Source organism: Rutidosis leptorrhynchoides, chromosome 6, assembly GCF_046630445.1.
Source record: "Rutidosis leptorrhynchoides isolate AG116_Rl617_1_P2 chromosome 6, CSIRO_AGI_Rlap_v1, whole genome shotgun sequence".
Classification (NCBI taxonomy): domain Eukaryota; kingdom Viridiplantae; phylum Streptophyta; class Magnoliopsida; order Asterales; family Asteraceae; genus Rutidosis; species Rutidosis leptorrhynchoides.
In genome coordinates, this window is record NC_092338.1 from 25,623,954 (window position 1) to 25,650,630 (window position 26,677).

At 34.4% G+C, this 26,677-nt stretch overlaps 5 protein-coding genes across 5 annotated transcripts in view; 1 reads left to right on the top strand and 4 right to left on the bottom strand.

The window, feature by feature from the left end:
* Positions 1–3,124: 3,124 nt before the first annotated feature.
* Positions 3,125–4,018, bottom strand: LOC139853494 (uncharacterized). Its single transcript, XM_071842886.1, has one exon. The coding sequence runs from the start codon at positions 4,016–4,018 to the stop codon at positions 3,125–3,127; it is 894 nt and encodes a 297-aa protein (XP_071698987.1).
* Positions 4,019–4,066: 48 nt separating this feature from the next.
* LOC139853495 (uncharacterized) lies at positions 4,067–6,030 on the bottom strand. Its single transcript, XM_071842887.1, has 2 exons — positions 5,124–6,030; positions 4,067–4,194 (listed from the first exon to the last, which is right to left on the bottom strand). The coding sequence occupies exons 1-2, from the start codon at positions 6,028–6,030 to the stop codon at positions 4,067–4,069; spliced, it is 1,035 nt and encodes a 344-aa protein (XP_071698988.1).
* A 6,864-nt stretch (positions 6,031–12,894) lies between these two features.
* On the top strand, positions 12,895–14,815 carry LOC139853496 (protein MAIN-LIKE 2-like). Its single transcript, XM_071842888.1, has 2 exons — positions 12,895–14,425; positions 14,799–14,815. The coding sequence occupies exons 1-2, from the start codon at positions 12,895–12,897 to the stop codon at positions 14,813–14,815; spliced, it is 1,548 nt and encodes a 515-aa protein (XP_071698989.1).
* LOC139853137 (microtubule-associated protein TORTIFOLIA1-like) lies at positions 14,811–18,875 on the bottom strand. Its single transcript, XM_071842514.1, has 6 exons — positions 18,252–18,875; positions 17,552–17,743; positions 17,386–17,476; positions 16,804–17,276; positions 15,733–16,560; positions 14,811–15,205 (listed from the first exon to the last, which is right to left on the bottom strand). The coding sequence occupies exons 1-6, from the start codon at positions 18,858–18,860 to the stop codon at positions 15,008–15,010; spliced, it is 2,391 nt and encodes a 796-aa protein (XP_071698615.1). The 5' UTR covers positions 18,861–18,875; the 3' UTR covers positions 14,811–15,007.
* Positions 18,876–20,056: 1,181 nt separating this feature from the next.
* LOC139853497 (uncharacterized) overlaps positions 20,057–26,677 on the bottom strand; it is a 96,266-nt gene continuing 89,645 nt past the window's right edge. The window contains exons 10-19 of the mRNA XM_071842889.1: positions 23,384–23,486; positions 22,636–22,728; positions 22,419–22,473; positions 22,284–22,328; positions 21,733–21,786; positions 21,044–21,215; positions 20,838–20,880; positions 20,696–20,791; positions 20,449–20,519; positions 20,057–20,146 (exon numbers count right to left, since the gene is read on the bottom strand). Coding sequence (XP_071698990.1) covers positions 20,057–20,146; positions 20,449–20,519; positions 20,696–20,791; positions 20,838–20,880; positions 21,044–21,215; positions 21,733–21,786; positions 22,284–22,328; positions 22,419–22,473; positions 22,636–22,728; positions 23,384–23,486 — 822 coding nt within the window. The remainder of the gene's footprint in view (positions 20,147–20,448; positions 20,520–20,695; positions 20,792–20,837; positions 20,881–21,043; positions 21,216–21,732; positions 21,787–22,283; positions 22,329–22,418; positions 22,474–22,635; positions 22,729–23,383; positions 23,487–26,677) is intronic.

Sequence of the window (26,677 nt, forward strand, 5' to 3'; positions counted from 1 at the left end):
AATCCAGCCATAGAATGTAGTTTTAAGTACTTGTGTCTATTTCGTCAAACATTTATAAAGCAGAGCATGTATTCTCAGTCCCAAAAATATATATTGCAAAAGCATTTAAAAAGGGAGCAAATGAAACTCACTATACTGTATTTTGTAGTAAAAATACATATGCCGAAACTGAACAATGCAAGGTTGGCCTCGGATTCACGAACCTATATCATTTGTATATTTATCAATACACATAATCGTAGTCAAATAAGTTTATATATATTATTAATAATAATCATACTTGTTATATTATGTGTTATATAGATACATTTAATATATTTACTTTATATATTTTATATCACTAATATTCATTATAACATATTGATAATACTAAGTTATATTTAGGGTTTATGTATATAATATATATATATATATATATATATATATATATATATATATATATATATATATATATATTAATTGATATATTTTATATATAGCTTAGTTAATAGCATTTTAATAAAAAAAATTTAGTGATATGTAATATTAATATTATTGTAATGTATTTTATAAAAAATATCTATTCGTAATAATACTAACATGATAAGAATGATAATACTAATGACAGTAATGTTAATAACGGTAGTAGTGTTAATTTTAATAATGATTAAGATAATAACTTTACTAATTTTTGATAAAAATGATAGTTTTTAATAAAAATAATAACTTTCATAATTTTTAAATATAATGATACTTTAATTTAATAATATAATGATAATAATAATATTACTTATTAATGATACTAATATTCATAATATCATTGTTAGTTGTAACAATAATTATATAGCAATAATCATAATAATAATAATAATAATAATAATAATAACACTTATTCTAATAATAATAGTAACGATAATTAGGATAATTAATAATACTTAATAATACTAATACTTAACCATAACAATAATAATAATAATCATAATAATAACAATAATAATTAAATTTATAATAATAATATTGGAAATGAATTTAAGAGTGTATACCCTTTTTAAAAGCCTTTTCTAAAAAAATTGCTCCATACGAGACTCGAACCCGTGACCTCTCGTTTCACGCAACCACCCTCAAACCAGCTGAACTAACATGCTTTTGTGCTAGAACTTTGAATCAACTGATATATAACCCGTTTCTCTATCATATTATTATTTATTTGGACTAATAGAGAACTTATATTAAACTCCGGCCCATCTAGCAATTGGATCTCGGCCCATCACCATTAATTGGCCCAAGTTAATTAAGAATAGGAGTTGTTGTGATTTGGTCCAGGAGAAAAATAAAATAAGCATACGTTCATGTTTTCTGTATCGTATCATTATCATCACCATATTCCACGCATCATCATCATCTAACATCATCTAACATCATACATGTATCATTATCGTTTTCACCTTCATTAACGTTTAATTGATCATCATCATCACAATTACATAGCATCGACATCATCATCTTTATTAAGATATATCTTACGGTTATCATCATAACATCAAACATAACCCATCATCATCGTCACACACGCGTAAGCATCATCGACATCACTATATCTTCATCATTATCACATAAAATCACAAATCATAATCATAACCTTCTCAACTTTCACGTTTTAAACTCCAATCGAAACAACAAATACTGAAGCAGGAATTCGTGTAATAGCAGCTTGTTTGAGCACAACAGAATACGAATGCAGTAGCAGTAACACTATAACAACAGTAGGAGCTGCAGTCGTGGTATGATTCTCTTGACAGAGACACGAAAACAATAGCCGGAAGTGTGGGTTTGATGGTGGTTTCGGGGCTGGAGAACAGCGGGGATGGTGGCGGTCAGATGGTGGCCAAAGGATTGAAGGATGGTGGTGATACCGGTGGTGATGGTGGCGAACATGGTGGTTGTGGGTGTTGATTCATCGAAGAAGAAAAGGAAAGAGAGAGAAGAGAGAGAGAGAGAGAGAGAGAGAGAGAGAGAGAGAGAGAGACGATGAATAGGTGGTGGTTATGGGTGATGGCGGTGGAGCTCACGGTGGTGACAGTTTGCGATGGTTTGTGAGTTCACGCAGAAGGAGATAAAGAGAGTGGTAGCTCGGGTTGAGATATAAATATTACACATGTATATATATTAATTTGTATGTTCTTAATTGTGAGGAACCAAAACAAACACAGTAATAAATCATGATATTAATCATGTACAACAGTGTCAAATAGGAAAGCCATCATTTATTTTGGATTGTTTCTACCGACAGTTTTTACGGACTGTGTATCGTGCGAAATTAGTGGCGGATAAAAATGTTCAGAAAAATCTCATATTTTTAAATTAAATTTATTTATTTATTTTGGTCATTATGGTATAAAATTCGATCCTTAATTTAATAAATAAAAATTACATCAACTGTCCCTCTCATTTATGGGTGAAATATAAAAAGTGTTAAAATTTAATAACTAGGTCCTAAATAAATTTGTACTAAGCCTATAATTTATAAAACCCATTTTCGGATCACCGTTTATTTTAAAATTACATAAGTTCCTTTTTAACTCGTTTACTATCTATCGAATGACAATTGAGCGTTACCGTCGTTTATTAAATAACTTCGAAATCGCAAAATATATATTCTATATACTTTATATATATATATATATATATATATATATATATATATATATATATATATATATATATATATATATATATATATATATATATATATATATATATACTCTTTAAATAATAATTATTATATATTATTATTATTTTTCAACATTGATTATAACAATTTCAATATATAATATTTCTTTATATAATATACATATCTATTTATATATATATATAGTTAATTATATGCACATCTATATATTATATATTAAATTAATAATATTAAATATACTGATATTATTTAATATATTTATTTCCAACAATTAAATCATATATTATTTCAAATAATATTTCAAATAAAATTATATATATCTATTTACAAATTAGTTGTTTGTGAATCGTTCGGAAGTAGTCAAAGGTCAAATGATATTATGAATATAGTTTACAAACTTTGTTACTCAACATTACAGACTTTGCTCATCGTGTCGAAATCAAACACGAATTAAGTTTAAATTTGGTCGGAAATTTCAGGGTCATCACACAATACACATTCTCCACGAGCCATCAGGATTTTCACCAAAACTGGATTTGCAATCCATGATTGGTATTGAACTTCGCGCAAAATTCCAGCTCTCACCAATTTCGTTACTTCCTCGCACAACCACTTAGCACGGTCTGGGGCCATGCCTCTACGCTTCTGCATTACAGGTTTTAAAGCTGGATTTACATTAAGTCTGTGTTCCGCAATATGGCGTGGAACACCAGTCATATCATTTTCACACCAAGCAAAAACATCCATGTACTGCACAAGTAACTCCACAATTTGTCTCTTGGTATCCGCACTAACGTTGCATCCTACCTTAATTTTTTGATCAGGATATGCAGGATTAACCACTACCATGTTTTCCGCAGTATCGGCGGTTTTTTGAACTGCACTTTTTACATTAACAGCCGCACAAATAGTCATGATACTTGCTGAACTTATCGTTGCAACACCTTTAAGTGTTGCGAATTTAATCATGCCATGAATGGTGGATGGAACAATTCCGAATTTACCCAAGGCAGTTCTGCCTAACAACATGTTATAGCGAGAATAAGTCCGCATAACATAGAAATCTAACCGCGCTTGCCGCACTAAACTATTGTCATTTTCGTCAAAAAGCTCAACATCTAAAGGCAACATGCCCATAGGCAATGAAGATTCTCCCGCAAAACCAGTTAGCGATGCCGCGGTTGGTTGTAAACTTGCACGAATACTCTCTGGCAGTTGAACAAAACATTGCTCATAAACAATGTCAACACTACTGCCATTATCAATATGAACCTTCATAATTGTAATTCCAGTTTGCGCGATCTTGCACGATACTACTATCGGCATTTCATAGAAATCGTCGCTTTTCATTTTTGGAAAACTTATCGGCGCAGATTGCCAATTTTGATACAGTTTTGCTCACTTTCGCTTTCTTCCCCTTTTTTGGGCATTCGCTTGTATGGCGACAGCGATACCTTGATCACTGCCATTATTGCTCATTACATCCATTAAACAAACGATTTGCTGCCAATTATGACTGTATTCGCCTGCAAATCATCATAACAAAACACGATTGAGATTAAACAAGCCAATTGATTGTTTGATAGCACAAAACAAAAAAATTTCAAGTTTAATTTTAAAACATGTCCCACGAATGGCGCCAATTGATCAATCCTATATTAAGTTATTACTTAATTAAGGATTGAATGCAATGAGATTAGGATGAAGGATGGGATGTTTGATGATTATTTTGGGCCCCGATGATCGTCTTTCACTTTATCAATCAAGTGATTAACCACCCCGACCCGGTCTTGATTGTCAATTAGCATGATTCACCTTAGCACAATGTGAAGATTCCTTGGGCAAAGTCACAAGTGAAAATCACAAAAGGCTTGGGCAAATGGCAGAGAATCAACAACCTATAAATGAGAGGTCAAGCTCCCTATTTATAGTATTCGAAATATCCGCGGTCTGCGGACTTTTTAACTTTCCGCGGAAACTTAGCGAAATGACCCGCAATCTTTTATTAGCGCGGAAACCGATCCGCTATCTTTATTTTTAGGTAATATTCTAAGCCTTTCGACTATACTTCGCGTTACTTCTACTTTTAGCCTTTAGTAAATAAAATATATACAATGCTATGCTATGTATATGATTAATTCATATCATATAATCATGCATATTTTGTAACTGTCTTTTATTTATGTTGATTACTTATAACAGTAGTTTGTAATTAAATAATCAGTGGTCTAATAATTTATAATGGAGTAGTAATTATTAGAAATAATGGAGAGAAAGTTTTTTTTTTTTTTGAAAAGCAAGTATGTTTCATTAGTAGCCACGAATGTACACATATTGACCGTAATACATGAGCTACGATGCCTCGAGCTATACTACGTCCTAACTATTAATATACAATAAAGAAGCAGTACAAACCCTCTACAAATAAAAACAACAAGGCTTCTCGCAAATTAACCAATTCCTTTTGAATGTGATGCAAAAGAAGCCGGATTAATGAGCCATTGACTCCATGATAGATTACTTTTCTTTAAGCGCTTGGAAATCCATTGGAAGCTTTTTAGCTGCGCCTCGTTAAGTATGTCGTTTTGATTCCATCGTACTCTTGTGAACACCTTTTTGTTTCGAGCGATCCAAATTTGATAAGCGACTACCCACATCGTTGCCTGCCATATAGACTTACCCATCAGAGAATTGATCAAACTTGGAGTGGATGCAAGCATCGCGCTTAAGGAGAAGGAGTTAATGTCCATGTTCCACCATTTTTCTATGCTATTCCATACTTTCTTCACTTCACAGCAATGTAGTAAGGCATGGTTGACGGTTTCGGTCTCGGAGATACATATTGGACACAACACCGAGTCAAGATCTAAACCCCTCTTGTCCAATTCCGCTCTTACCGGGATTCTTTGAAGTAAGGAACGCCAAATAAAAATGTTGACCTTTTGCGGTATTGCTTTATTGATAATGGTTTCGGTTGATGGAGTGTGACCTGTAAGTTTGTTTTGATCTACCAACGCCGTTAGAGTTTTGGTTGTGAACCTGCCATCCTGTTCGAGCTTCCATACCCATTCATCCATTGTTTTCCCGCTAGATTGAAGCGAAGATAACAAGTTAACTAAAGCATTTAATTCACCCGTTGCTCTTCCCCTAGGGTTTCGCACCCAAGCCCAGCTGAAGCTATGAATGCCATCCACGAATTGAACTCGATCCTTAACCACAGCCTCCTTATTCACCTCGAGCACATATAATCTTTCGAATTGATTTTTCAGCACACCATGTCCTGTCCAATCTTCAGTCCAGAAGGATATCTCTCTACCCTCACCAATTTGCCTGTAGAACGAAGTTGTGAATTCTACCCCCATTTCGTCCATCCTTTTCCCTGCCTTTATGATATTACTCCATGTTGTACCCAATTTCGTGTTCCTGCCATTGTTAGTACAAGATAGCCCACCCTCTTTCCCATATATACTAGTGATCACCCTCACCCAAAAGGAATCATTTTCCGTTTTAAAACGCCACCACCACTTCCCAAGAAGTGCTAGGTTTTTTGACTCAAGACTCCCAACGTTTAGCCCCCCCCCCCCTCCCGATTAGGTAAAAGAACCTGAACCCATTTGACCCAACTCAGTTTTTCCCCCACCCCGGTCCCACCCCAAAAGAAAGTGCACCTTAGAGATTCGAGAAGTTTGATCACGCTTGCCGGAGCCCGGAAGAGAGAGAAGAAGTACAGTGGTAGACTACTTAACACCGATTTTATCAAAGTAAGTCGACCCCCGAATGATAAATGTTTAGCTTTCCAGTCGGATAAACGTTTTTTGAATTTCTCTATAACGCTTTGCCACTCATTTGGTTTATTCATTTTGACACCAATTGGAATACCGAGGTAGTTTGATGGAAAGTTCCCAGGTTTGCAACCAAATTTGGCCGCAATGTTTGCTATAACATTATCTTCCACCCCGACACCAAAGAGATTGCTCTTTTGGAAATTGATTTTTAACCCCGATAGGTCCTGGAAGCATATTAGGATCTTCATGATATTCGATATGTTTTCAATGCCCCATTCGCCGAAGATAATGGTGTCGTCGGCGTACTGAAGATGTGATACAACTACATCATTACTACCGACTTTCACTCCTTTGAAATTCCCCGATAATAGAGCTCGATTGATGAGTATGTTAAGTCCTTCTGCGGCTATAATGAATAAAAAAGGTGACAATGGATCCCCTTGCCTTACGCCTCGTTCGGGTTTGAATTCCTTGGTTGGAGATCCGTTTACTAGGATTGAATTTGTGGCTGTGTTAAGACACGCTTTTATCCATTTAATCCAACGATTACCGAAGCCCAGACATCTCATTGTATCTAGAAGGAACTCCTATTTGATACAATCAAATGCCTTTTCAAAGTCGAGTTTAAGGGTGAACCCCTTCGAGTTTCTTCTTTTCAAATCGTAAATGGTTTCATTAGCAATGAGAGCACCGTTTAAAATAAACCTTCCTTTTAAAAATCCACTTTGCTTCTCATTTATAAGTTTTGGAATTACTTTTGCGATACGGATGGAAAGTAGTTTTGCGATGATCTTGTAGTAACTTCCCACCAAACTAATGGGCCTGAATTCATTCAATCCAAGTGGATTAGAATTCTTCGGGATCAAAGTAGTGAATGATGAGTTACAGCCTCGTGAGAATTCCCCATATGCCCAAAACCATTCCACTGCTTTTAAGAGGTCTTCTTTAATAAGCCAGAAGAATTTTTTGTAAAATTTGAGGTTGAAGCCATCGGGCCCGGGAACTTTTGAACCACCGCAGTTGAGTATTGCATCATACAACTCCTTTTCATCGAACGTTGCTTCTAACATTGCGCACTCATTGTGGGATAGAAACCGGTTGTCAAGATCCGAGGGTTGGATGTTTAGGTAGCAGGAGTTGATGTTGGCCGGCTGCTTGAAGGCATTGGAGAAATATCTCAGTGCTTCTTCCTTGATCTTAATTGGGTCTTCGACCCACTCCCCACCAATTGTGATACCTCGAATGTTATTTTTTGCGTTTCTTCTTTTCACATAGTTATGAAAAAAGGAGGTGTTCTCGTCTCCTTCAAGATGCCATTTGACCCTCGACTTTTGCTTTAGCATCTTCGCTTTCAATCGGTCCTTTTCAATCCATTTTTTCCTATCCGTTATCCATGCCTCTTGTTCAATTTCAGTTAAAGCTCTAGAATCTGCGATAGTTTCCCATGATTTCGTAGATTGTATAAGAAGTTGAATTTCTTCATCAAGTTTCCCGTTGATACTGAGATTTAAATTTTTCAACTCTTGTTTAACCATCTTCAACTTATTATACAGTACACGATCTGGCCTGTTGCCATGAACTTTCGTGTTCCAGATTGTTGCAATTATTTCTTCAGCACCAGGAAGATTTAACCATACATTAAACACTTTCGTTGGTTTAGGCCCAAAGTCTATGATTCCATCTCGAAGTATAATGGGACAGTGGTCTGAGAGATTATGATCCAGAATAGCCGCATTCAGACCAGGCCAATTATTATTGAAGTTTTCGGAGATTAAAAACCTGTCAAGTTTGGCAAACTTGACCCCATTATCACTGTATCTCGTATATTTTTTCTCACACAAAGGTAAATCTATTAGGCAATTTGAGCTAATGAAATGATTAAATTTGTCTGCCCGTGCCTTGTTAAAAATACAGTTAAAACGCTCATCCTCGCACCTTACTTCGTTGAAGTCCCCACATAACACCCATGGCATATTGCAAGATTTCACCAATCTGTCCAAGTTATCCCACATAATAGTTTTCTTATTATTGGTGTGTGGGCCATAGATGTTAACAAAAGCCATTTCCTCTGATTTACCCTTCCAGTACCCTCTAATGGCAAGGTAGTGTTCACCTTCGGTAGCTTCAACAATGTCAAAGACTCTTGTATCCCATATGGTGATCATTCCACCTGCTGATCCTATGGCATCTTTTTGAATGAACTTAAAATCCGGGGATCCCCATAAATTTTCTAGCCAAGACTCACTAGAATTTCCACACTTCGTTTCCTGTAAACGTACAATGACAGGGTTGTAATCTCTGTGCAACTTTTTGAACCAACAAATTTTGCCACCTTCCCCAAATCCACGTATATTAAGTGATAATATATTCATTAATCACCTAATGAAACCGAAGAGCAGCAACCAATTATTGTTGGTTATCAACCCATGTGACCCCAATGTTAGAACCAAGTTCTTTGTAATTAAGGGGTCCAATTGATCCTTTCGAACCCAGAGAGTTTGAGGTAGTCGAATTGGATTTTTTTTTCTTTGAAGGGTTGATTTTCATAGCAGGAATGTAGGTGTAGGATTTGTGGTAGTAGCCGACATTTTGGTTAGTGGGTTGATGGGGATTTGATTTATCCAGAAGGGATGTGGGAGAAGGAGGTTGCAACGGTTTTAGGGAGTTTGAATTTCTGTAAATAGGCGAGGTGGGGTAGAATTTGGTGGATGAACCAGGAAGGGTTGGGTTACGATTGGGTTTAAGAACAGGGTTAACAGATAGCTTTTGGATCTTGACCTTATTTTTAGGTGTGGGGGGTGATGGGTCAATTGGAGTGGAAGTAGGTGCGACAGGGATATGATCATGGGTGGTATTATCGGAGTGGAGCGGGTTAGGGGTGTAGTTTGGTGGGCAGGAGTATTGCATTTGTTCAAAGATTGGACTAGGTATTTCGACAAGAATGGGTGAATGGCGTGGCTTGTGTTTAATAGGTTTAGGATTAGAGTTAACGGGATTGATACACACGGGGTTCACCATATTTGGAACGAAGTTTTGTGTAGGTGTTGGGCTCGGCTGGGGGTCATACACGAAAGGTTTATGTGATGGGCTGGATGGTTCATTTGTTTGATTGGATTGGTGTTTAGTTGGGCTTGAAGAGTATGTTTGGTTTCCCTTGCAGATTGGGTTAGGGGTTGTAACTTGATCCACCTTTTTTGGGCCTTGCAAATCTGGCCCAACTGATAATTTCTGGGGTGAGTTGATAGGGTTTTTTTTTGACGTTACCTCGAAATCCGCATTTATTTCTGCAGTGGAAGATAAATTACAGCTTCCGACAGCTGCCTTGGGACCCTTACCATCATCATTATTACACCCACGCGAGAATTGATTGCTAGTTTCCATGCGTTTTGTGTTATTCGATCCTTGGGCATCGCCTGACTTTTCATCTAACTGGTCACCTACATGGACTGCCGGACTTCCATTAACTTTTCCGTCCTGATCATCCATGTCGAAGGGGTTGATCGATTCAGATGATGAGTCATCATCATCTTCGTCGGAAGAATGACTATCATCATCTTCTTCGGAAGAATTACAATTTTCTTCATTGCTACCACTCTTGACTTCCATGTTTATCTCCACAATGTTGTTTATATCCTCTGTGACATGGACATAGAATAGCCGATCATCATTAACAATGAGTTTAACACAACTTTTTATAATTTCCGCATGACCAAACTTGATTAACACATGTCCCATGATGAGACTTTGATTGTCTTCAAATTTACAATTTTTTAGATCTAGTACATTACCCCACAAGCTAGCAATAGATCTGAATGTCTTTTCGTTCCAACAAGATGCAGGTACACCAGTAATGGTTACCCATGTCAGCCTACCCGTCGAGCCATCTGATTTATCCCAATAACGAAGGTTTGATAACCACTTTCTAAAACAATGACTTGCATTATCCATGATTGCCTTGGCGTGGTTAGGTTCATCAAATAATAGCATAAGCTCAAGCGACCCAAGGTACTTGATAGTGAACCCATTTATACCTTCTGCAGCGCAGAATTCTCCAAACAATTCAAGATACTCCAGCTTTTTAACTTCCCCGACTAAAGCATGTTTTAGTAGCTTCCTGTTGGTATCTTCTTCTTTGATATTGACTATTTTTAACAGTTCATCGTTCTTCTCCCACACGATACTCAATGTGTTACTGGGTTTTGGGGTTACCACATCACTGAATCTTCTTCCATCCCTGAACTTATTAGGTATAGCTCTTGCATTTGCTTGAATTTTAGGGTGACCATTAACAGGATGTGGTTTAACAGGATGTGGTTTATCTTGCTTTTGATTTCTATCCCACGCCTTAAAGACCTTTAGAGACAAACTGTCTGCCTTAACAGTGTTTAGTTTTTTGATGATATTATCTTCATCATGAACATGGATATCAGCGTATCGAACAAAACCGAATCGAAGACCATTCTTTAATCTTCTCTTTGGTGGAACGTAAATTTCTTTCAGATTCCCATAGGTCTTGAATAGCTTCCAAAGATCCGTGATGTTCCAACTTTCAGGAAAGTTGAAGAACATGAATGAAGTTACAATACATCCGAAGAATCTGTTGATGTTAGTAGCTTTCCCGGACTGTACTTTCCTCCCTCTCTCCTTGTCCGCCGTCGCCTGATTGTAGCTTCTTGAATTCTTGAGTGCTCCCTCTTTTTCTCTCACTTCACTCTCTCTCATCTTTTTTTCTAACTTCAATGGTTAACATTTATTAAAGAGTGCTAAATTTTAATGGAGAGAAAGTTTGTGTCGCGTACTCGCCTATTTCGACAGCAAGCTTTCTATCATCAATTCAAACTTCAGTCTTTCTGTTTGTTGGATGTTGCATAAAATCATGCTATAGTGCAATTAATGTTTGAGGTTGGTAATAGTTTCACATGTATCGTTCCCAATTTGGTGCATAAATTTTTTAAGTTCATCATCTTACATATTAGCTGATTCCATGAAAATGTGAGTGTACAAGTTAACATTTACATGAAAATAGGAAAAGGTATGTACAAGTTAACCAAACATATCATTCCAAAATTTGTACAATAACTTTTTGAGCTCATCAGTTTAAAGCTTAGCTGATTCCATGAAAATGTGACTGTACCCTCAGTCCCTCACATGTACATGTAACAAAAACATGTAAATTCAACAAATCTAAGATTACCCTTCATGTAAAGTTGAGTATATCCTTTTAACTTTAAGAAAAATGATAATCATAGCCCACAGACTATAATTAAACATTAATTGCAAAATAAATTTTTTCAATATAAAACTACGTAAGTAAATTTACCATCTGAATTTTTAGTATAAAAAATACGCTATAATAGGGAAAATTAACATTTTGTAATGAATATTAAACGTAACCATACATTTAACATTCTTCTAATTTTATTTTAATTTAATACGGAGTTGTTAAAAATAGGAAATGATATGTACAAGTTGATCGTTAAAAAAAAGGTAAAAATGTACCAATTACTAACAAATTACGAGTAATTAATTACAACACTATGTTTTTATATATTTGTATTGCAAGTAAATCTTTTTACGTTGTACCATACTTAGAGATGGCAATGGATCGGATATGGATCGGATGATGTCATATCCACATCCATATCCATTTAATTTTTGTTCATCCATATCCATATCCATATCCATATCCATATCCATTTAATTTTCGTTCATCCGTTCATATCCGTATTCGATGGATTAAGCTGGTTAATGGATATCCGTTGGATATCAAATGAATTGTTAATCTACGGCAATTTTATCTATTTAATATAGATTATAACAAATATAAATTTTAATCTTTATGTATTTGATTTGTTACACATGTTTTGATTGTAATTTGTCGCCGATGGTGAATTTATTTGAGCAAAATACGTTATAATATAAGTAAATATACGTTTAAACCAATCTAAATATGTAACTTTGAATATTGTTAGTAACAATTTAATAATTGTAACTACCCAAACCCTTATTTTCGTTAATAATTCAAAAAATGTGTAGGTTATATGTATATGTATATCGATATGTAGATGCATATGTATATATTTTAGTACGTATATATGTATGTATAGATGTATTTCAGGTGATAATGGATTTATCCGTGGATGACAAATTGTCATCCATATTCAATCCACGAAATATTTTGATCATCCATATCTATATTCATATCCGTTAATCATTCATTTACATCATCCATATCCATTACAAATGGATCGGATCGGATGTTAATGGAAGTACTCATAGTAGTAAGTTTACCAATACTACAAATTAGGTTAAATTTGTAATCTAAACCCCTTTCTTTACTACCTTCCCCAATCACCATTTCAAAATCGTAATTAAATATTCGTTCAAATTTCCCACCTTTTGTCAGCAACCTTCAATTCTTCATTTCTTGAGCTCCAACAAATGGATGACGAAACCATCATGGAAGAAAGGGAGGAACTTATGGTAAAAATGGTTTCACCCGATCCGACTAAACCTCAACATCCGACCCGAAAAATCGCCCGATTTCTAAAACCCACTGCCACTTCCGTCGATCTCCAACGACCCATTTCCCCAAATCATTCATCTGTTCCAAAGATTCAAGCTTTAAAGGTTTCCTTCAATGGATGGAGAACCCCACCAAAGGGTTGGAAAGATTGGGTTGATAGTATGCATTCCGTACACAAATCTACTTGGACAAAGGCAGGTATACACGATGCCATATTAAACTCTTGTTACGAAATTACAAAAGATGAAAACTTGTTATTAGGGTTTGCAGAAAAATGGTGTGACCAGACCAAATCTTTTGTGTTTGTTTGGGGAGAAGTTACAATTAGTTTAGAGGATATGATGGTTATTGGAGGTTATCCTGTTTTAGGTAAATCCATTTTTAGTAATATCGAAGATGAATCAGAAACTGTTATAGCGAAATTAAAAAAAGCAAGGTCCGAGATAACGAAAGATAAGTACAACAAAGTCTATCAGTTTGGTTGGTTGAAGAAATTTAAAGACAGCGGAAGCGAAATCGAGCATGAAGCGTTTCTTGCGTTGTGGTTATCTAGGTTTGTTTTCCCTTGTTCATTCTCCACAGTTTCAAAGAATGTTACTAACATTGCAATTCATTTAGCTAGAGGAACAAAACTTGCTCTTGCACCTGCTGTACTTGCTAGTATCTATAGAGATTTAAGGTTGTTAAACACTAGTATAGTTACTGATGAGACCCCTGTTATTGTGTGGGCTCCATTACAACTTGTTCAAATTTGGATTTGGGAGAGATTTGGAAAAATTAGGCCTAATCCTGGATCTACTTGCAACCCAAGATTCGAAAAATGGGAAAAGAAGAAACGGAAATTAGTGAACATTGGCTCAATTGATGATTGTGCTTTTGAAGATTTTTGTTGGCAGCCTTATGATGATTCAGTTTTTAGTAATATTTATCAGAAAAAAGGAAGGTGGGTTGTAATTGATGATTGTTTAGATGAAGAATTGGAGTCGTGGGCTCGTTGTTTGAGAGTTTCTGAGTTGGTTGGGATCGATAAAGACTGTATCGAACAGTATTTACCGCATAGAGTTGCAATGCAATTTGGGTTGAACCAAGATGTTCCTGGTGACGTGGCACGAACCAATGAATCTCCAGAAATCGCCTGGGGATTTTACTCTCGGCCAGTTAAAGATTCTAAATTGTATGTTCCGTCTCGATTGTCTGAACCTTATGTTACTGCTAGATATCTTGAGTGGCGTAATAAGTCAACCGAAACGTGTTGTTTTCAGTCTTCTTCAATGGGTAATAATGACACTGAAAACATAGTCAAAGATGACTCCGGAACTGAAGGATCCAAAATTTCTATGGGTAAAAATGCTGCTGCTGTTGCTGCTGCAGATGGCGATGATGATAATGACGATGATGATGATGATGGTAGTGGCGGTGGCGGCGGTGGCGATGAAGATGGTGGTGGTGATGATGATCATGACGACGATGATGACGACGATGATGAGATTTTTACGCTTGGATTGAAACTTGAAGGCAGAATTAGTAGACTGGAGGAAGTATTTGCATATCTTAAAGCTAAAAAAGATGGTGACATATTGATGTAATTTGATTTAATAATCATACTTGTGTGATAAATTTCATCATATTCCTACAAGTGCATTTGTAGTAATTGGCTTTAATTGCACAGCATTGCTGTAAATGCCAAACATATGTGATTTTACTCTACTACCCCTAACATTTTGTTATTAATATTTATAAAAAAATCTGATGATTGTAATTATTTCTTTTTTAGTACTTGTTATTTAATTTTTCTAATTGTATTCTCTTGCAATTGCAGAACACAGCCACAGATAAAAAGTATCACATACAATACAAAACCTTTTCACTACTCTTGTTTAATAGAAAGAACAGACCGCAAATATGATATGATTTCATCTACATTTTGATGTTAAAGCTATAAACCGAACACAATAACCAAAAAAACTTCACTGTTAATTTCAAAAAAATCAAAATATGAGTGCTTCATATACTAATGCACATACGTGATCACTTGTTAAGTTGATGCAGATCGAATTCCCATGCAGATGCCAACTGCAACAAAAGTTGGTCTGGAACCATTCCTTCCCAGTCTTCAGGTGGTTCAATAGTTGAAGCCGCCTCATTTAAATTCACCAATATCTCCTTTTTCAATTCCATTGGCAGTTCCACATTATCCGTTCCGTTTTCTACAATCATATCGAGCAACTGCAGATAACAAAGAATGAAATTTAAAATGTCAGTTCGTTTTAAAGAACCTGCGGAAATTGGCTATAGTTATTGCTAATAATTCTAAACCTTGCATTTACCTTCTAGAACCAAAAAATTAAAAAAATAATAATAATAATAATAAAAAAATGAAAAAAAAAAAAAATTATGACAGGATGGTACTACTGTTTCGTCTATTTATTCCGGGTAGTTGCACTAAAGCTATGAACTTTTTCAACGATTATATAATTTTATGTAATTTAATTCCGGGTAGTTGCACTAAAGCTATGAATGTTAGACGTTACCATATATAAGTTTATAAACTCAGATAAATTAATTGTGAAGTATAAATATTCCTTAGTTTATTAACTCATATGAACTAATTGTAAAGTAAAAAATATTCCTATCTAATACTGACTTTTCTTTAATAAATTTGGTACCAGTATGTATTCATGCTAGCTTTGAGTTATAAATAAGGAATAAAGTTATAGAAAGCATGCTCAAATGTAGCCCTAAGGGCTAGATACCTGTTGAAGCCAGGACAAGCAGATATCAAACACGTTTTGGTCAGGAAGAAACTGGGCAACAGCATGCAGAACTTCGGTCCCAACTTCACTCGAGAGCTGATCAATTACGGGGCCCGTTCTGTCCATTATCTTCACAAGTAACAAATCATCTCCCGTCGACAAAACTTCAGCAAAAGCCGTATCCACATCACCCACGTGAAGCGCATCCATAGCATTACTCCAAGCCGTCCTCACCGGGTCCCGATCCTGCACATTCTCATCACCCATCGCTTCAGCAACCATTTCAGGAACCGCCACCCTGGCGGGCCCACTGTCATCACCCGCCACCCTAATTGCTTCCAACGTAGCTTCATCTTTCGAAGCTTGCCATACACTTCTAGCCGACGGGCCCTCCCCAAACCTAGCGGGCCCAGATGCTTTATCCCCCCAACCTCTCCTATTAACGGGTTCACTTCCATTGTCAGATTTAGGTGACCTTACATCTATACCTCTCCGTAAACCCATTTGTGGGTTTCGGGTCCCGTATGAAGGGTAGTCCCAACTTTCGGGCCCGTCTCCTCTCCATGAAGATCCTCTACCCCTCATACTTGAACCCATGTAAGAAATCGGGTCATCATTCCTACCCAATTTGGTATTGGGATAATCGGAAAAACCATTGTACTTGCCTAATGTTCTGCCCGATTCCTCGAATCCCATCATATAATTTCCACCTCTTCGATTATTTCCCGACAGTGACAGATCACGAGCCATGTCTTCAACTACTCGCTCAAGACCACGCACTCTGTTCTCCAGAGTCAACATGCCATCATGAGATCCACCCATGAAATCCTGCAATAACAAGAAAACCTTTTAACATAAGAACATGCAAACTAGAAGTGGCAATTTCGACCCATTTGTATGAAAACAGGTCAAGTCACTCTAGGTTGAAATTTATTAGTAACAGGTAAAAATATAAAAATGCTTAATAGGAAACAGACCCTAGTTTGACCCATTACCTTACCTGCACAACCCTCGATTCCCCGCCTCTAATGTAAGAAGAAATATAATTAATTATATGTAATCAAAAAATACCTGCAACATGTTCATGAGATGAGCCTGTTGCCTCTCGAGTTGTAGTAATTGCCTCTGAATAGCCAACCAATTTCCATTATTATTCCTAGATCCCTCCCTTTGAATCGGGTCATTCATATCTTCATATTCTCGCCTTCTAGAAGGACCACCGATTCCTCGATCCACTTTTTGATAGCTCTCTTTTGACTGTTGTGAACCGGCATCCGTGTCATTAAGGCTCGACTCATCTCCATTTTGCTCATTAGACGACCTCACAAATCTTCGAGGGACGACCACTTCAACTTCACCAGAAACCCGTCTTTCAAGTCTTTGAAAGAACTCGGGGTTCAGTTCTTTATCACTTAAAGCAGGTGCTTTCTTTTTCAAGATTCCCGAAGCCTTCTCGGGTACGTTACTACCCTCGGTTTCATCATTCTTTGGTGGGGCCTCTGCTTTTCTTTCATCCGACTTAACTGGTTTAGAATCTTTAGCATCTAAAGGATTGAAAAAGATTTACACATTAAAAATTCAGCAACAGATTTTGTTTCAAGCCAAATTACCACCTTCAGTATTACAATATCTAACAAAGAACCTAATACATACCGTGACCAGATGCTTTATGATCTTCAGAACCACCTGAAAAACCTTGCCATTGTTGCAAAGCTTCTATTATACTGTCTCTAGCAGGTTTTATCTGCAATACAGTAATACACTAAATTTTAGTTATATTGACTTTGAAGAGGAAAAAGTTGACTTATTTTAGCTTAACCTTATCAAAGCGGCAAGCCTCGAGGGCAGTTATAGTAGGGCCCGTCTTTCCTTTTATCAAGCTGCTTGAATGCAAAGCCAAAGCGTTCAATGCATCAGCACCTGCTTTTCGAGTTGCCCAATCGGAATTGTTAAGACAGTCGTGAATACTTTGAAGCAGTGGCTCCAAGCCTTGTGAAGATATAGCACCAACCTACAACCAGTATATGTAAAATTTTATGTACACATTATAAGCATGAAACTCAGCATCTAAAATTGAAGGATTGATCCTTGTACAATAAGATAATCTAATTTAGCCTTTAATAAGAAGCTTTGTTACAACTAGTATGAAATTAAGTATCTAAAATTGAAGGACTGATCCTTGTACAATCACATAAGGATATGCAACCTAAACGCAAACTCACATGGTATGATTCTAAGTAGATGCTTATAATAAATCGACAACATTAAAATAAACAGTTAAAAAAAATGTTTGAAACACAAAGATAAATATGAATCTAGCCTATAGGCAAACTTATATGGCACTCTTTTTAGTATATTCTTACAGGTAGTAAGCAATTAATTAGATTGTCACAAAACAGCATGTTACAATCACATAAGTATATATAAACCTAAAGGCAAATTCACATGGTATGACTTCATGTATGTTCTTAACATGTTATGATGTTATAATCATATAAAAATAGAGAGATTGAGGGAACCTGTGAAAGACTAGAAACCACTTGCAAAAGTGCACCTTTAGCCAAGAAATTAGGGTTATTAAGATACTTGCAGATCCTAGCACAAAGCTTCTGAAATGTCAAAATAGGTGGGTCAGAAGCCATTTCCACCATTTTAGCCAAGCACATTGCTGCACCAGCTTGAACCCCTTTATTTTGATCATTTAAGGCTTCAAATAATGGTTTCACAAACAACATAACAACAGAACCAATCTCAACAGCAACCCCATTTTCCCCTTTCAAATACAAACAAGAAAGTTGTCCAATTGCATCACGACACGTGTCTTTCACGCCTGAATCGGAATCTTTAAGCCTTTTAACAATGTGGGCTATAATCTTTATTAAATGGGTAGATGCTAATTCAGTATGAGTTGCACATACGAAGTAAAGTAAACGAATTGACTCTTTTTTAACTGCCGGTTTGTTGTTGTTGTCACTTGTGGCATCGTAGAGTGAATTAAGAAGCATTGTGATGCCATCTGGTGATAGGGTTTGGATGATTTGTTCAAGATCTTCAACGGCGATTTGGTGGGTGTCACGGTCGGAAAGTTTTGAAATTGATGTCAAGATTCTTTGTTTGAGTTCAATCATGGCGAGATGGGATGATAGTGATGAAGATCTTGATGCTGATGGTGGTGGCGGTGACGGTGTTGTTGGGGGTTTCTTGTATTTCAGTGATTTGGTAGTTGCCATTGTTGTTGCCACAAAAAAATGTAGTTCAAGATTCAAAGAATTTAAGATTTGAATTTAGATTGAAGATTTTAAAGTGTGTGTTGAAATTGGATGATGAAATTGAAATGGGAAAATTGAGCCGCAAAGACCCTAGCGTGCCTTTAGTTTAGTTTAGGTGCGATGATTAAAAAACAGTGTGAGAATCATCTCCCTTAGTTTATTTGTTGACACACAAATACGGAGTACTATTCTAGTAAACAAATACATCAAATTTTTTTTTTTTTTTTTTAGGGGAATTGATATTTCCAAACTTGTTTTTGATAGATCCAAACAAATTCACTAAAGTATCCTTAATGATGTGTTATACAGATTTTTCATTTTCAAATTATTGGAGGGTATAACTGGAAATTAACCACAAATATGTGTGGATCTATCAAATATATGTTTGGAAATATCACCTCCCTTTTTTAATTGTTTTTAAGTTTTCCTTACTTATTATTGACCGGATATCCATTCAGAAGCAACCTTTTTATCCGTTTAGAGAGAGGGGACTTTTCTATTTCTTAGAATTTATCACTCTTGGTGGAGAAATGACTTCTCTTTATTCGAGAAATGATTTCTCTTTATTCAAACATAAAGAAATAATTGTTTATATCTCACATCCCCATACACCACACATGTGATATATTGGGTTATGTCCTTGTTATAAATACATAAAACTAGATTTTAAGAGCCCGTGCGTTGCACGACAGTTCTAAAAAATAGTTTTCGTAATCGTTACTATTTGTACAGATTTGTTTTTGTTAATATCAGTTTAATGACGAAACACGTTAGTAGTATATGTATTGAAACTAAAGAAATGGTAAAATTGAGTTTCGTAAATGCTATGAATCAATAGCCTTAGTGGCGACTTGACTGCCGCTTAAGCCTAAATTGAATTTCATGCAGGCTTTAAAACCATGGAAATTTGATTCTACCATTTTCATGGCGTCTCAATTAGTTTTCTAGGCCGGAGGTCCTCACGGAAGCAATCTCTATACCCTGGAGTAGAGAGAATGATGACTTTCTAATCCGGTGGGTGGAGAATTTTTTTTCTCGACTCGTGGGTAGAGAAACTACTTCTCTTCCATTATAGGGTAGAGGAAGGATTGTGTATATCTCACCTCCGTCATACCTCGCATATGCGGGATTGAGTATTGTTGTTGCTGTTCAAAACTAAAATAGTCAAAAATAGAGTGATACAATTTTGTGTCAAGATGTTCAACAAGTCGAAGTTCTAAGTCTAGTTCAATTTGGTGTACAAAGTATGGTAACGAATGATGAGACATGGTCTTGTATTTAAAAGTGAGTGTTTCCACTACAACCATAAAAACGTGAGTATTTTAGTTAAGTATACAAAAGGACATAACACTATCAATTGACATGATCTAAATAAGGAGTTTCAAAAATAGTCCACAACTTAAAAATTGTATATGAAAAAATAAAGTATTAGTTGATACAAACTTGCCTCTATAGGTGTTTGCAACACTTCTTTGAGCCACGACAGCTCATTAGCATTCCGAAACTTTAGTATTAATACTAATCAAATATACAATACAATTAAATGAAAAAAAAACATTTTATTATTAGTCACGAAAGCATTAGTATTGAAAACATTAGTATCGTAAACGTTAATATATACAATTACAATGCACAAACGTTTTTATTAATAGTTTTATATAACTTGAGTAATAGTTTTATAACATGTCATTTACTTTGAAAGCAATACAATTGTACCCTGTTAGCATATACTTTCGCAATGAAAAACATAGTTACTGTCAATACTCTTTGTGTGTCGCTGAAAGGATACCCTATTACAATCAATTCAATTGCTTCAATCAGTAATTGCGTCACTACCTCCATCCGCCTTTTGATCCGATTGTAATACTCTTAGTGTTCCCTAAAAGTTTGAATTTATTGTAACTTTCAATTAAGCAAACCTGTACTAATATTTTAACCAACTAATAGTGTGATCGATATAGGTTTACTAAATACCCTTAGATTGTTTGAATCATAAGTATAATAGTTATTATGAAGCTGCTTTGAACTTGTTACCCAAGTACCAAACCCGTCCATATTGTCACTTTACTTATGTTTTCCCTACTTCCCAAATATGCATAAAATGAAGGAACAAATACAGGTTGCACCTGGTAAAAAGGTAAACATAACGTTGCACCTGTGTCAGTTGATGCTTGGCCTATATTAGCTGAACCACTGGTATACATAACATTGCACCTGGTAAACATCACAAACAAATAACATATACAAGAATGAATTAAGTAAATAGTAGTAATCACAAATAAATGACATATATAAAAAAGAAAGTATTAAGTAAATTGTAGTAATCACAAACAAATAACATATATAAAAAACTATTAAGTATATTGGAGTAAGCTGAGTAAATGACATGTATATAAATTCAGCCATAAACATCACTCATACTCTGCAATAGAATTTCTAGTAAGACTAATTTTTCTTTGTTAAATAGTGCAGTACCTATGGAAAATTTTATACAATAAAAAATCAACACTTCTACATACAATCGAAATGATGGGTTTAGAGAACATTTCGCATACTTATACAATTATCTACTACTATTTCTATCCGAAAAAAGCAAAAACTTATCAGTATTGCAAGTGAAATTAAAAATTATACCACAATTGATGGGTTTAGAGAACATCTCACATACTTACACAATTAACCTACTATACTATGCAGCTGTTTGTGTAAATTTTAATTCTTCAAACCATACTTGTTTCCTTTTTTATCATGCAAAAACCAATCATTACCATCTACTTCTTCATTTCTAATTTCACAAATATTGCCCACTTATCAATGACACCTTATAACTCATCACATTTCCTTTCCGTATACGTTTTCAATGACTAAAGCACTAAAGCCAAATATGAACCATAAAAATCAGTATATGTGAAATAAGTATATATCGACATCTTTTCAGTAATATTACTTATATCAGATGTATGTGAGTAAGACTAACTTAAGATCAATCAAACATAACAGAGATGAAAGGTAGGGTCAAATAGGTAACTCCACTAACATTCTCTTTGTCGTGATGCAAGATATGCTTGAAGAACATCGATTGACAGGAAGGATATAACCTTTGAGTTAAATAGCGGGATTGATCTCATGTCCTTTTTGGGAAAGAACTCTTTCCATTGTGACACGTATAGAGATACAAAAAAGGAGACAATGAGCGAGAAGATTTTTGCTGTCATGTCAACAAATAAAACGTTAGAGGATTTGCGGTAGTAAACAAATTTCGGTAAAACAAAAGATGAGTACCTGGCACGCCTTTGATATAATTTGGTTTCCTTGTTGAAAATGAAACTACATTGCACATCAACATACATTATAATTAGAAGTGTATACCATTTTCATGTATTGATCAACAACAGAGTTGAAGACTGAAGGTCTAACCTGTACTCATCACTAAAACTATAAGCCAAGGTAATATCTGGACAATCTACCAGCACTGAGGTTGCACATCAGAATTAAAGCTCTTCCATCGTTTGGTTTTTCAAACTCATTGATTCCAGAAAATCTGCCAAGTTTGGTAGATGATTACTGAATGAAAGATGGAAATATTATAATCATAATTGTACCGTTCAAAATTGTGACCGTAAATTCAAACTACGTCTCAAATTTGGATACATCACTTCATCTTCATTTTCAAAGGACTTTATATACTCGTGTACTTGATGTCCGCCATGCCAACCCGTAATCAGCTCTGCAAAGAAATCTAAACTTGAAAAATACAGAAATAGATTTATATTAGGTGTGAGACATTTAGAATTATTATAATACATATATCTCTCATGTGCTCTTCTAATGTCAAAGAATCTTTGTTGTACTTGTAACTATGCATTAGTTATTATTAATCTACACCATTGGTAGCAAGAGATACCTTATGGCTATAGCTGGTCGTCTTAGCTAGTTTGGTTGGCGCTCTCTTTGCTAAATGATGCATAAACACTTAAGGACATGTATCTTTGTGTACAATTTGTAGTTGTTCTTATTCCTAATTTTGTTAATTAGAATTAGTTCTCATATTAATAAGTAGCGGCCTTTTCTATAATGATAAATGAATCATTCTATTCCTAAGTTATGCAAGGATGTTTAAAAATACCGTTAAAATCTACCAGTGAATTTCTCGAACATCCCTTACGCTGGAGGCGCACATAACTTTTACAGGTACGTATGACCGCACTATCTCATTTTAATGAGCTTTCCTGGCCAGAGGTCCTTTAGGAACCCGAGACACCTTGAGCTGCCTACAATAATCTGAAAAGATTGAATCTTTACAACCCACTTTGCTTCCCGCATCAATTTTTTGACTTATGACCATAAAGTTTGACTTTTTACAGTCTTATCGGGTTCTTTACCTTTTGTGAAGCGTGGGTCATCAGCAAAAAATCGCACCAAGATCCCGAAAATTACACTAATGAAGCTATAGTGTAACTGGGCAGCAGAAAAAAAAGTCGATCCCTGATAATGCTAAAAACGAACATATATTTCATAGCATTATTCCTCAAGAAAGACAAGCTTTTAGTTGCAATTGTTCTATTTACAAGTGATATTCGTTTAAATAATAAAAGGTGAAGACAAAAGGCAGATTCGACGAATTGAAGACGCAAACGACCAAAAAGCTCAAAAGTACAAAATACAATCAAAGAGGTTCCAATTATTGATAAGAAACGTCTCGAAATTACAAGAGTACAAGATTCAAAACGCAAAGTACAAGATATTAAATTATTCGCAAAGACGTTCGAAAATCCGGAACCGGGACCAGAGTCAACTCTCAACGCTCGACGCAACAGACTAAAAATTACAAGTTAACTATGTATATAAATATAATATAATATAATATATAATTGATTATATAAATTATATATATATATTATATTTATATAATAATCCGTCGGCAAGAAAGGCTCTAAAATGGTGTGAGCTGTAAAATCGAACTCCGCGACTTGCGGAGTTCAAAGAGGGAAAAGGCCGCGACTCGCGGAGTTCACCTGGACTCAAATTCCTATAAAAGCCAACGCAGTTCGACGAAAAATCCATCCCAAAAAATATCAATCTCTCTATATCTATACGTAAATATTTATATTTATATTTTAATTTTAATTTTAATTTTAATTTTAATTCTAATAATAAGGGTTTGTTAGCGAATATTGTAAGGGTGTAAGTCGAAATTCTGTCCGTGTAACGCTACGCTATTTTTAATCATTGTAAGTTATGTTCAACCTTTTTAATTTAATGTCTCGTAGCTAAGTTATTATTATGCTTATTTAAAACGAAGTAATCATGATGTTGGGCTAATTACTAAAATTGGGTAATTGGGCTTTGTACCATAATTGGGGTTTGGACAAAAGAACGACACTTGTGGAAATTAGACTATGGGCTATTAATGGGCTTTATATTTGTTTAACTAAATGATAGTTTGTTAATTTTAATATAAAGATTTACAATTGGACGTCCCTATAAATAACCATATACACTCAATCGGACACGATGGGCGGGATATTTATATGTACGAATAATCGTTCATTTAACCGGACACGGGAATGGATTAATAGCCACTAGAATTATTAAAACAGGGGTGAAATTATGTACAAGGACACTTGGCATAATTGATAACAAAGTATTAAAACCTTGGGTTACACTCAGTCGACATCCCGGTGTAATTATTAAACAGAGTATTAAAATCTTGTTACAGTTTAAGTCCCCAATTAGTTGGAATATTTGACTTCGGGTATAAGGATAATTTGACGAGGACACTCGCACTTTATTTTTATGACTGATGGACTGTTATGGACAAAAACCAGACGGACATATTAAATAATCCAGGACAAAGGACAATTAACCCATGGGCATAAAACTAAAATCAACACGTCAAACATCATGATTACGGAAGTTTAAATAAGCATAATTCTTTTATTTCATATTTAATTTCCTTTATTTTATATTTAATTGCACTTCTAATTATCGCACTTTTATTTATTGTTATTGTATTTAATTGCACTTTTAATTATCGTACTTTTTAATTATCGCACTTTTATTTATCGCAATTTCATTATCGTTATTTACTTTACGCTTTAAATTAAGTCTTTTATTTATTTTTAATATTTTACATTTGGTTTTAACTGCGACTAAAGTTTTTAAAATCGACAAACCGGTCATTAAACGGTAAAAACCCCCCTTTATAATAATAATATTACTTATATATATATTTGTATTTTTATAAATTTAAACTAATATAGCATTAAGCTTTGTGAAAAAGATTCCCTGTGGAACGAACCGGACTTACTAAAAACTACACTACTGTACGATGAGGTACACTGCCTATAAGTGTTGTAGCAAGGTTTAAGTATATCCATTCTATAAATAAATAAATATCTTGTGTAAAATTGTATCATATTTAATAGTATTTCCTTGTAAAATATAAGCTATTTTATATACACCTCGCATAACATCAAGCATTTTTGGCGCCGCTGCCGGGGAACTTAAACGCCGAAAGCGCAACGCTAATAAAAAGAAGAAAAAAAAATTTATTTTTAGTTTGCTAATATAAAAAAAATACGCTTTTGTAAAAATACGTTTTAAATATTCAAAAATATAAAAAGAAAAACAAAAATATAAATATTTTTAAGAATTTGTTAAATATTTAAGTTTTATAAAGTTTCTTTATTTTTATTTTATAAAAATATAAGTTTTATTTAAATATTTTGTTTTTATTTAAAACATAAAATCAAAAACCGAAAAAAAAACATTTATAAATCTAGTTTTAAGAGTTTTATTTATAAAATTATAAAATATTTCTATTTTTATTTTAGGTTTTAAAATATAAGTTTTATTAAATTTATATAAATATATTTTATTTAAAACAGAAAAATAAATAAATAAAATATAAATAAAACTGACCTGTTGAATTTTGACCTGCATCTCTTCTGAGCCTGAACCCTCCGCGACTCACGGAGTTATTGAACCGGGCTGACCGCGACTCGCGGAGCCGTCTGACACGGGCCACACAGGAACCCTAACAGCATTAATTACGGGATAATTATTATTATTATTAATTTTAAAACCTAATTAGGGTTTGATTAGTTAATTAATTTTAATTAATTTAGTTTTATTTATTTAATTTGTAATATTAAGTTTATTTAGTTTTATTAATATATAAAAATTAATAGTTTTATAAAATAAATAATATAAAAATAATATTTTTATAAAAAATTGTATTTTTTTACAACCTTTAGTATATTTTTATATTTTGTCCCTTTTTATTTGTTTTTAGCGTAACTTTTGTGTTTTTCGCTAGTTTTTAGTTTTAAACTTAATTTTTGCCATAGTTATTTTTATTTATAGATTTTTAGGCTTTGTCGTAAAATCCCTTAAGTGCTTTTTCTTTAGACTAAGATTTAGGTGCTTTAGAATTTTGTGACGCCTTTTTAAATTTTAGTGTTTTTTTTAAGTTATTACCATTTGGGATATTGTTTTACTTGTAAGCTTTAATATTTTTAGACACCTTTTACCTATGTATCAATTATCATTCCAATTAGTAATCTCAATTTGCGATTATAATTTTAAGTTAGTGGTAGTAATAAGGTTGGGTTAGTCGAGTGTTTTTAAGTTTTAAAGTCATTTTTTTTCTTTCGTATTTTTTGACGCCTTTT

Coding starts and splice junctions, on each gene's coding strand:
- LOC139853495 (XM_071842887.1), bottom strand. CDS start 6,030: ATGGGGGTAGAATTCACAACTTCGTTCTACAGGCAAATTGGTGAGGGT. Junction 4,195..5,123: donor ATCACATTCAAAAGGAATTG/GTTAATTTGCGA, acceptor GATGATTTGCAG/GCGAATACAGTCATAATTGG.
- LOC139853494 (XM_071842886.1), bottom strand. CDS start 4,018: ATGAAAAGCGACGATTTCTATGAAATGCCGATAGTAGTATCGTGCAAG.
- LOC139853496 (XM_071842888.1), top strand. CDS start 12,895: ATGGATGACGAAACCATCATGGAAGAAAGGGAGGAACTTATGGTAAAA.
- LOC139853137 (XM_071842514.1), bottom strand. CDS start 18,860: ATGATTGAACTCAAACAAAGAATCTTGACATCAATTTCAAAACTTTCC. Junction 17,744..18,251: donor TGGTTTCTAGTCTTTCACAG/GTTCCCTCAATC, acceptor TACTGGTTGTAG/GTTGGTGCTATATCTTCACA. Junction 15,206..15,732: donor GCTTGTCCTGGCTTCAACAG/GTATCTAGCCCT, acceptor TGTTATCTGCAG/TTGCTCGATATGATTGTAGA.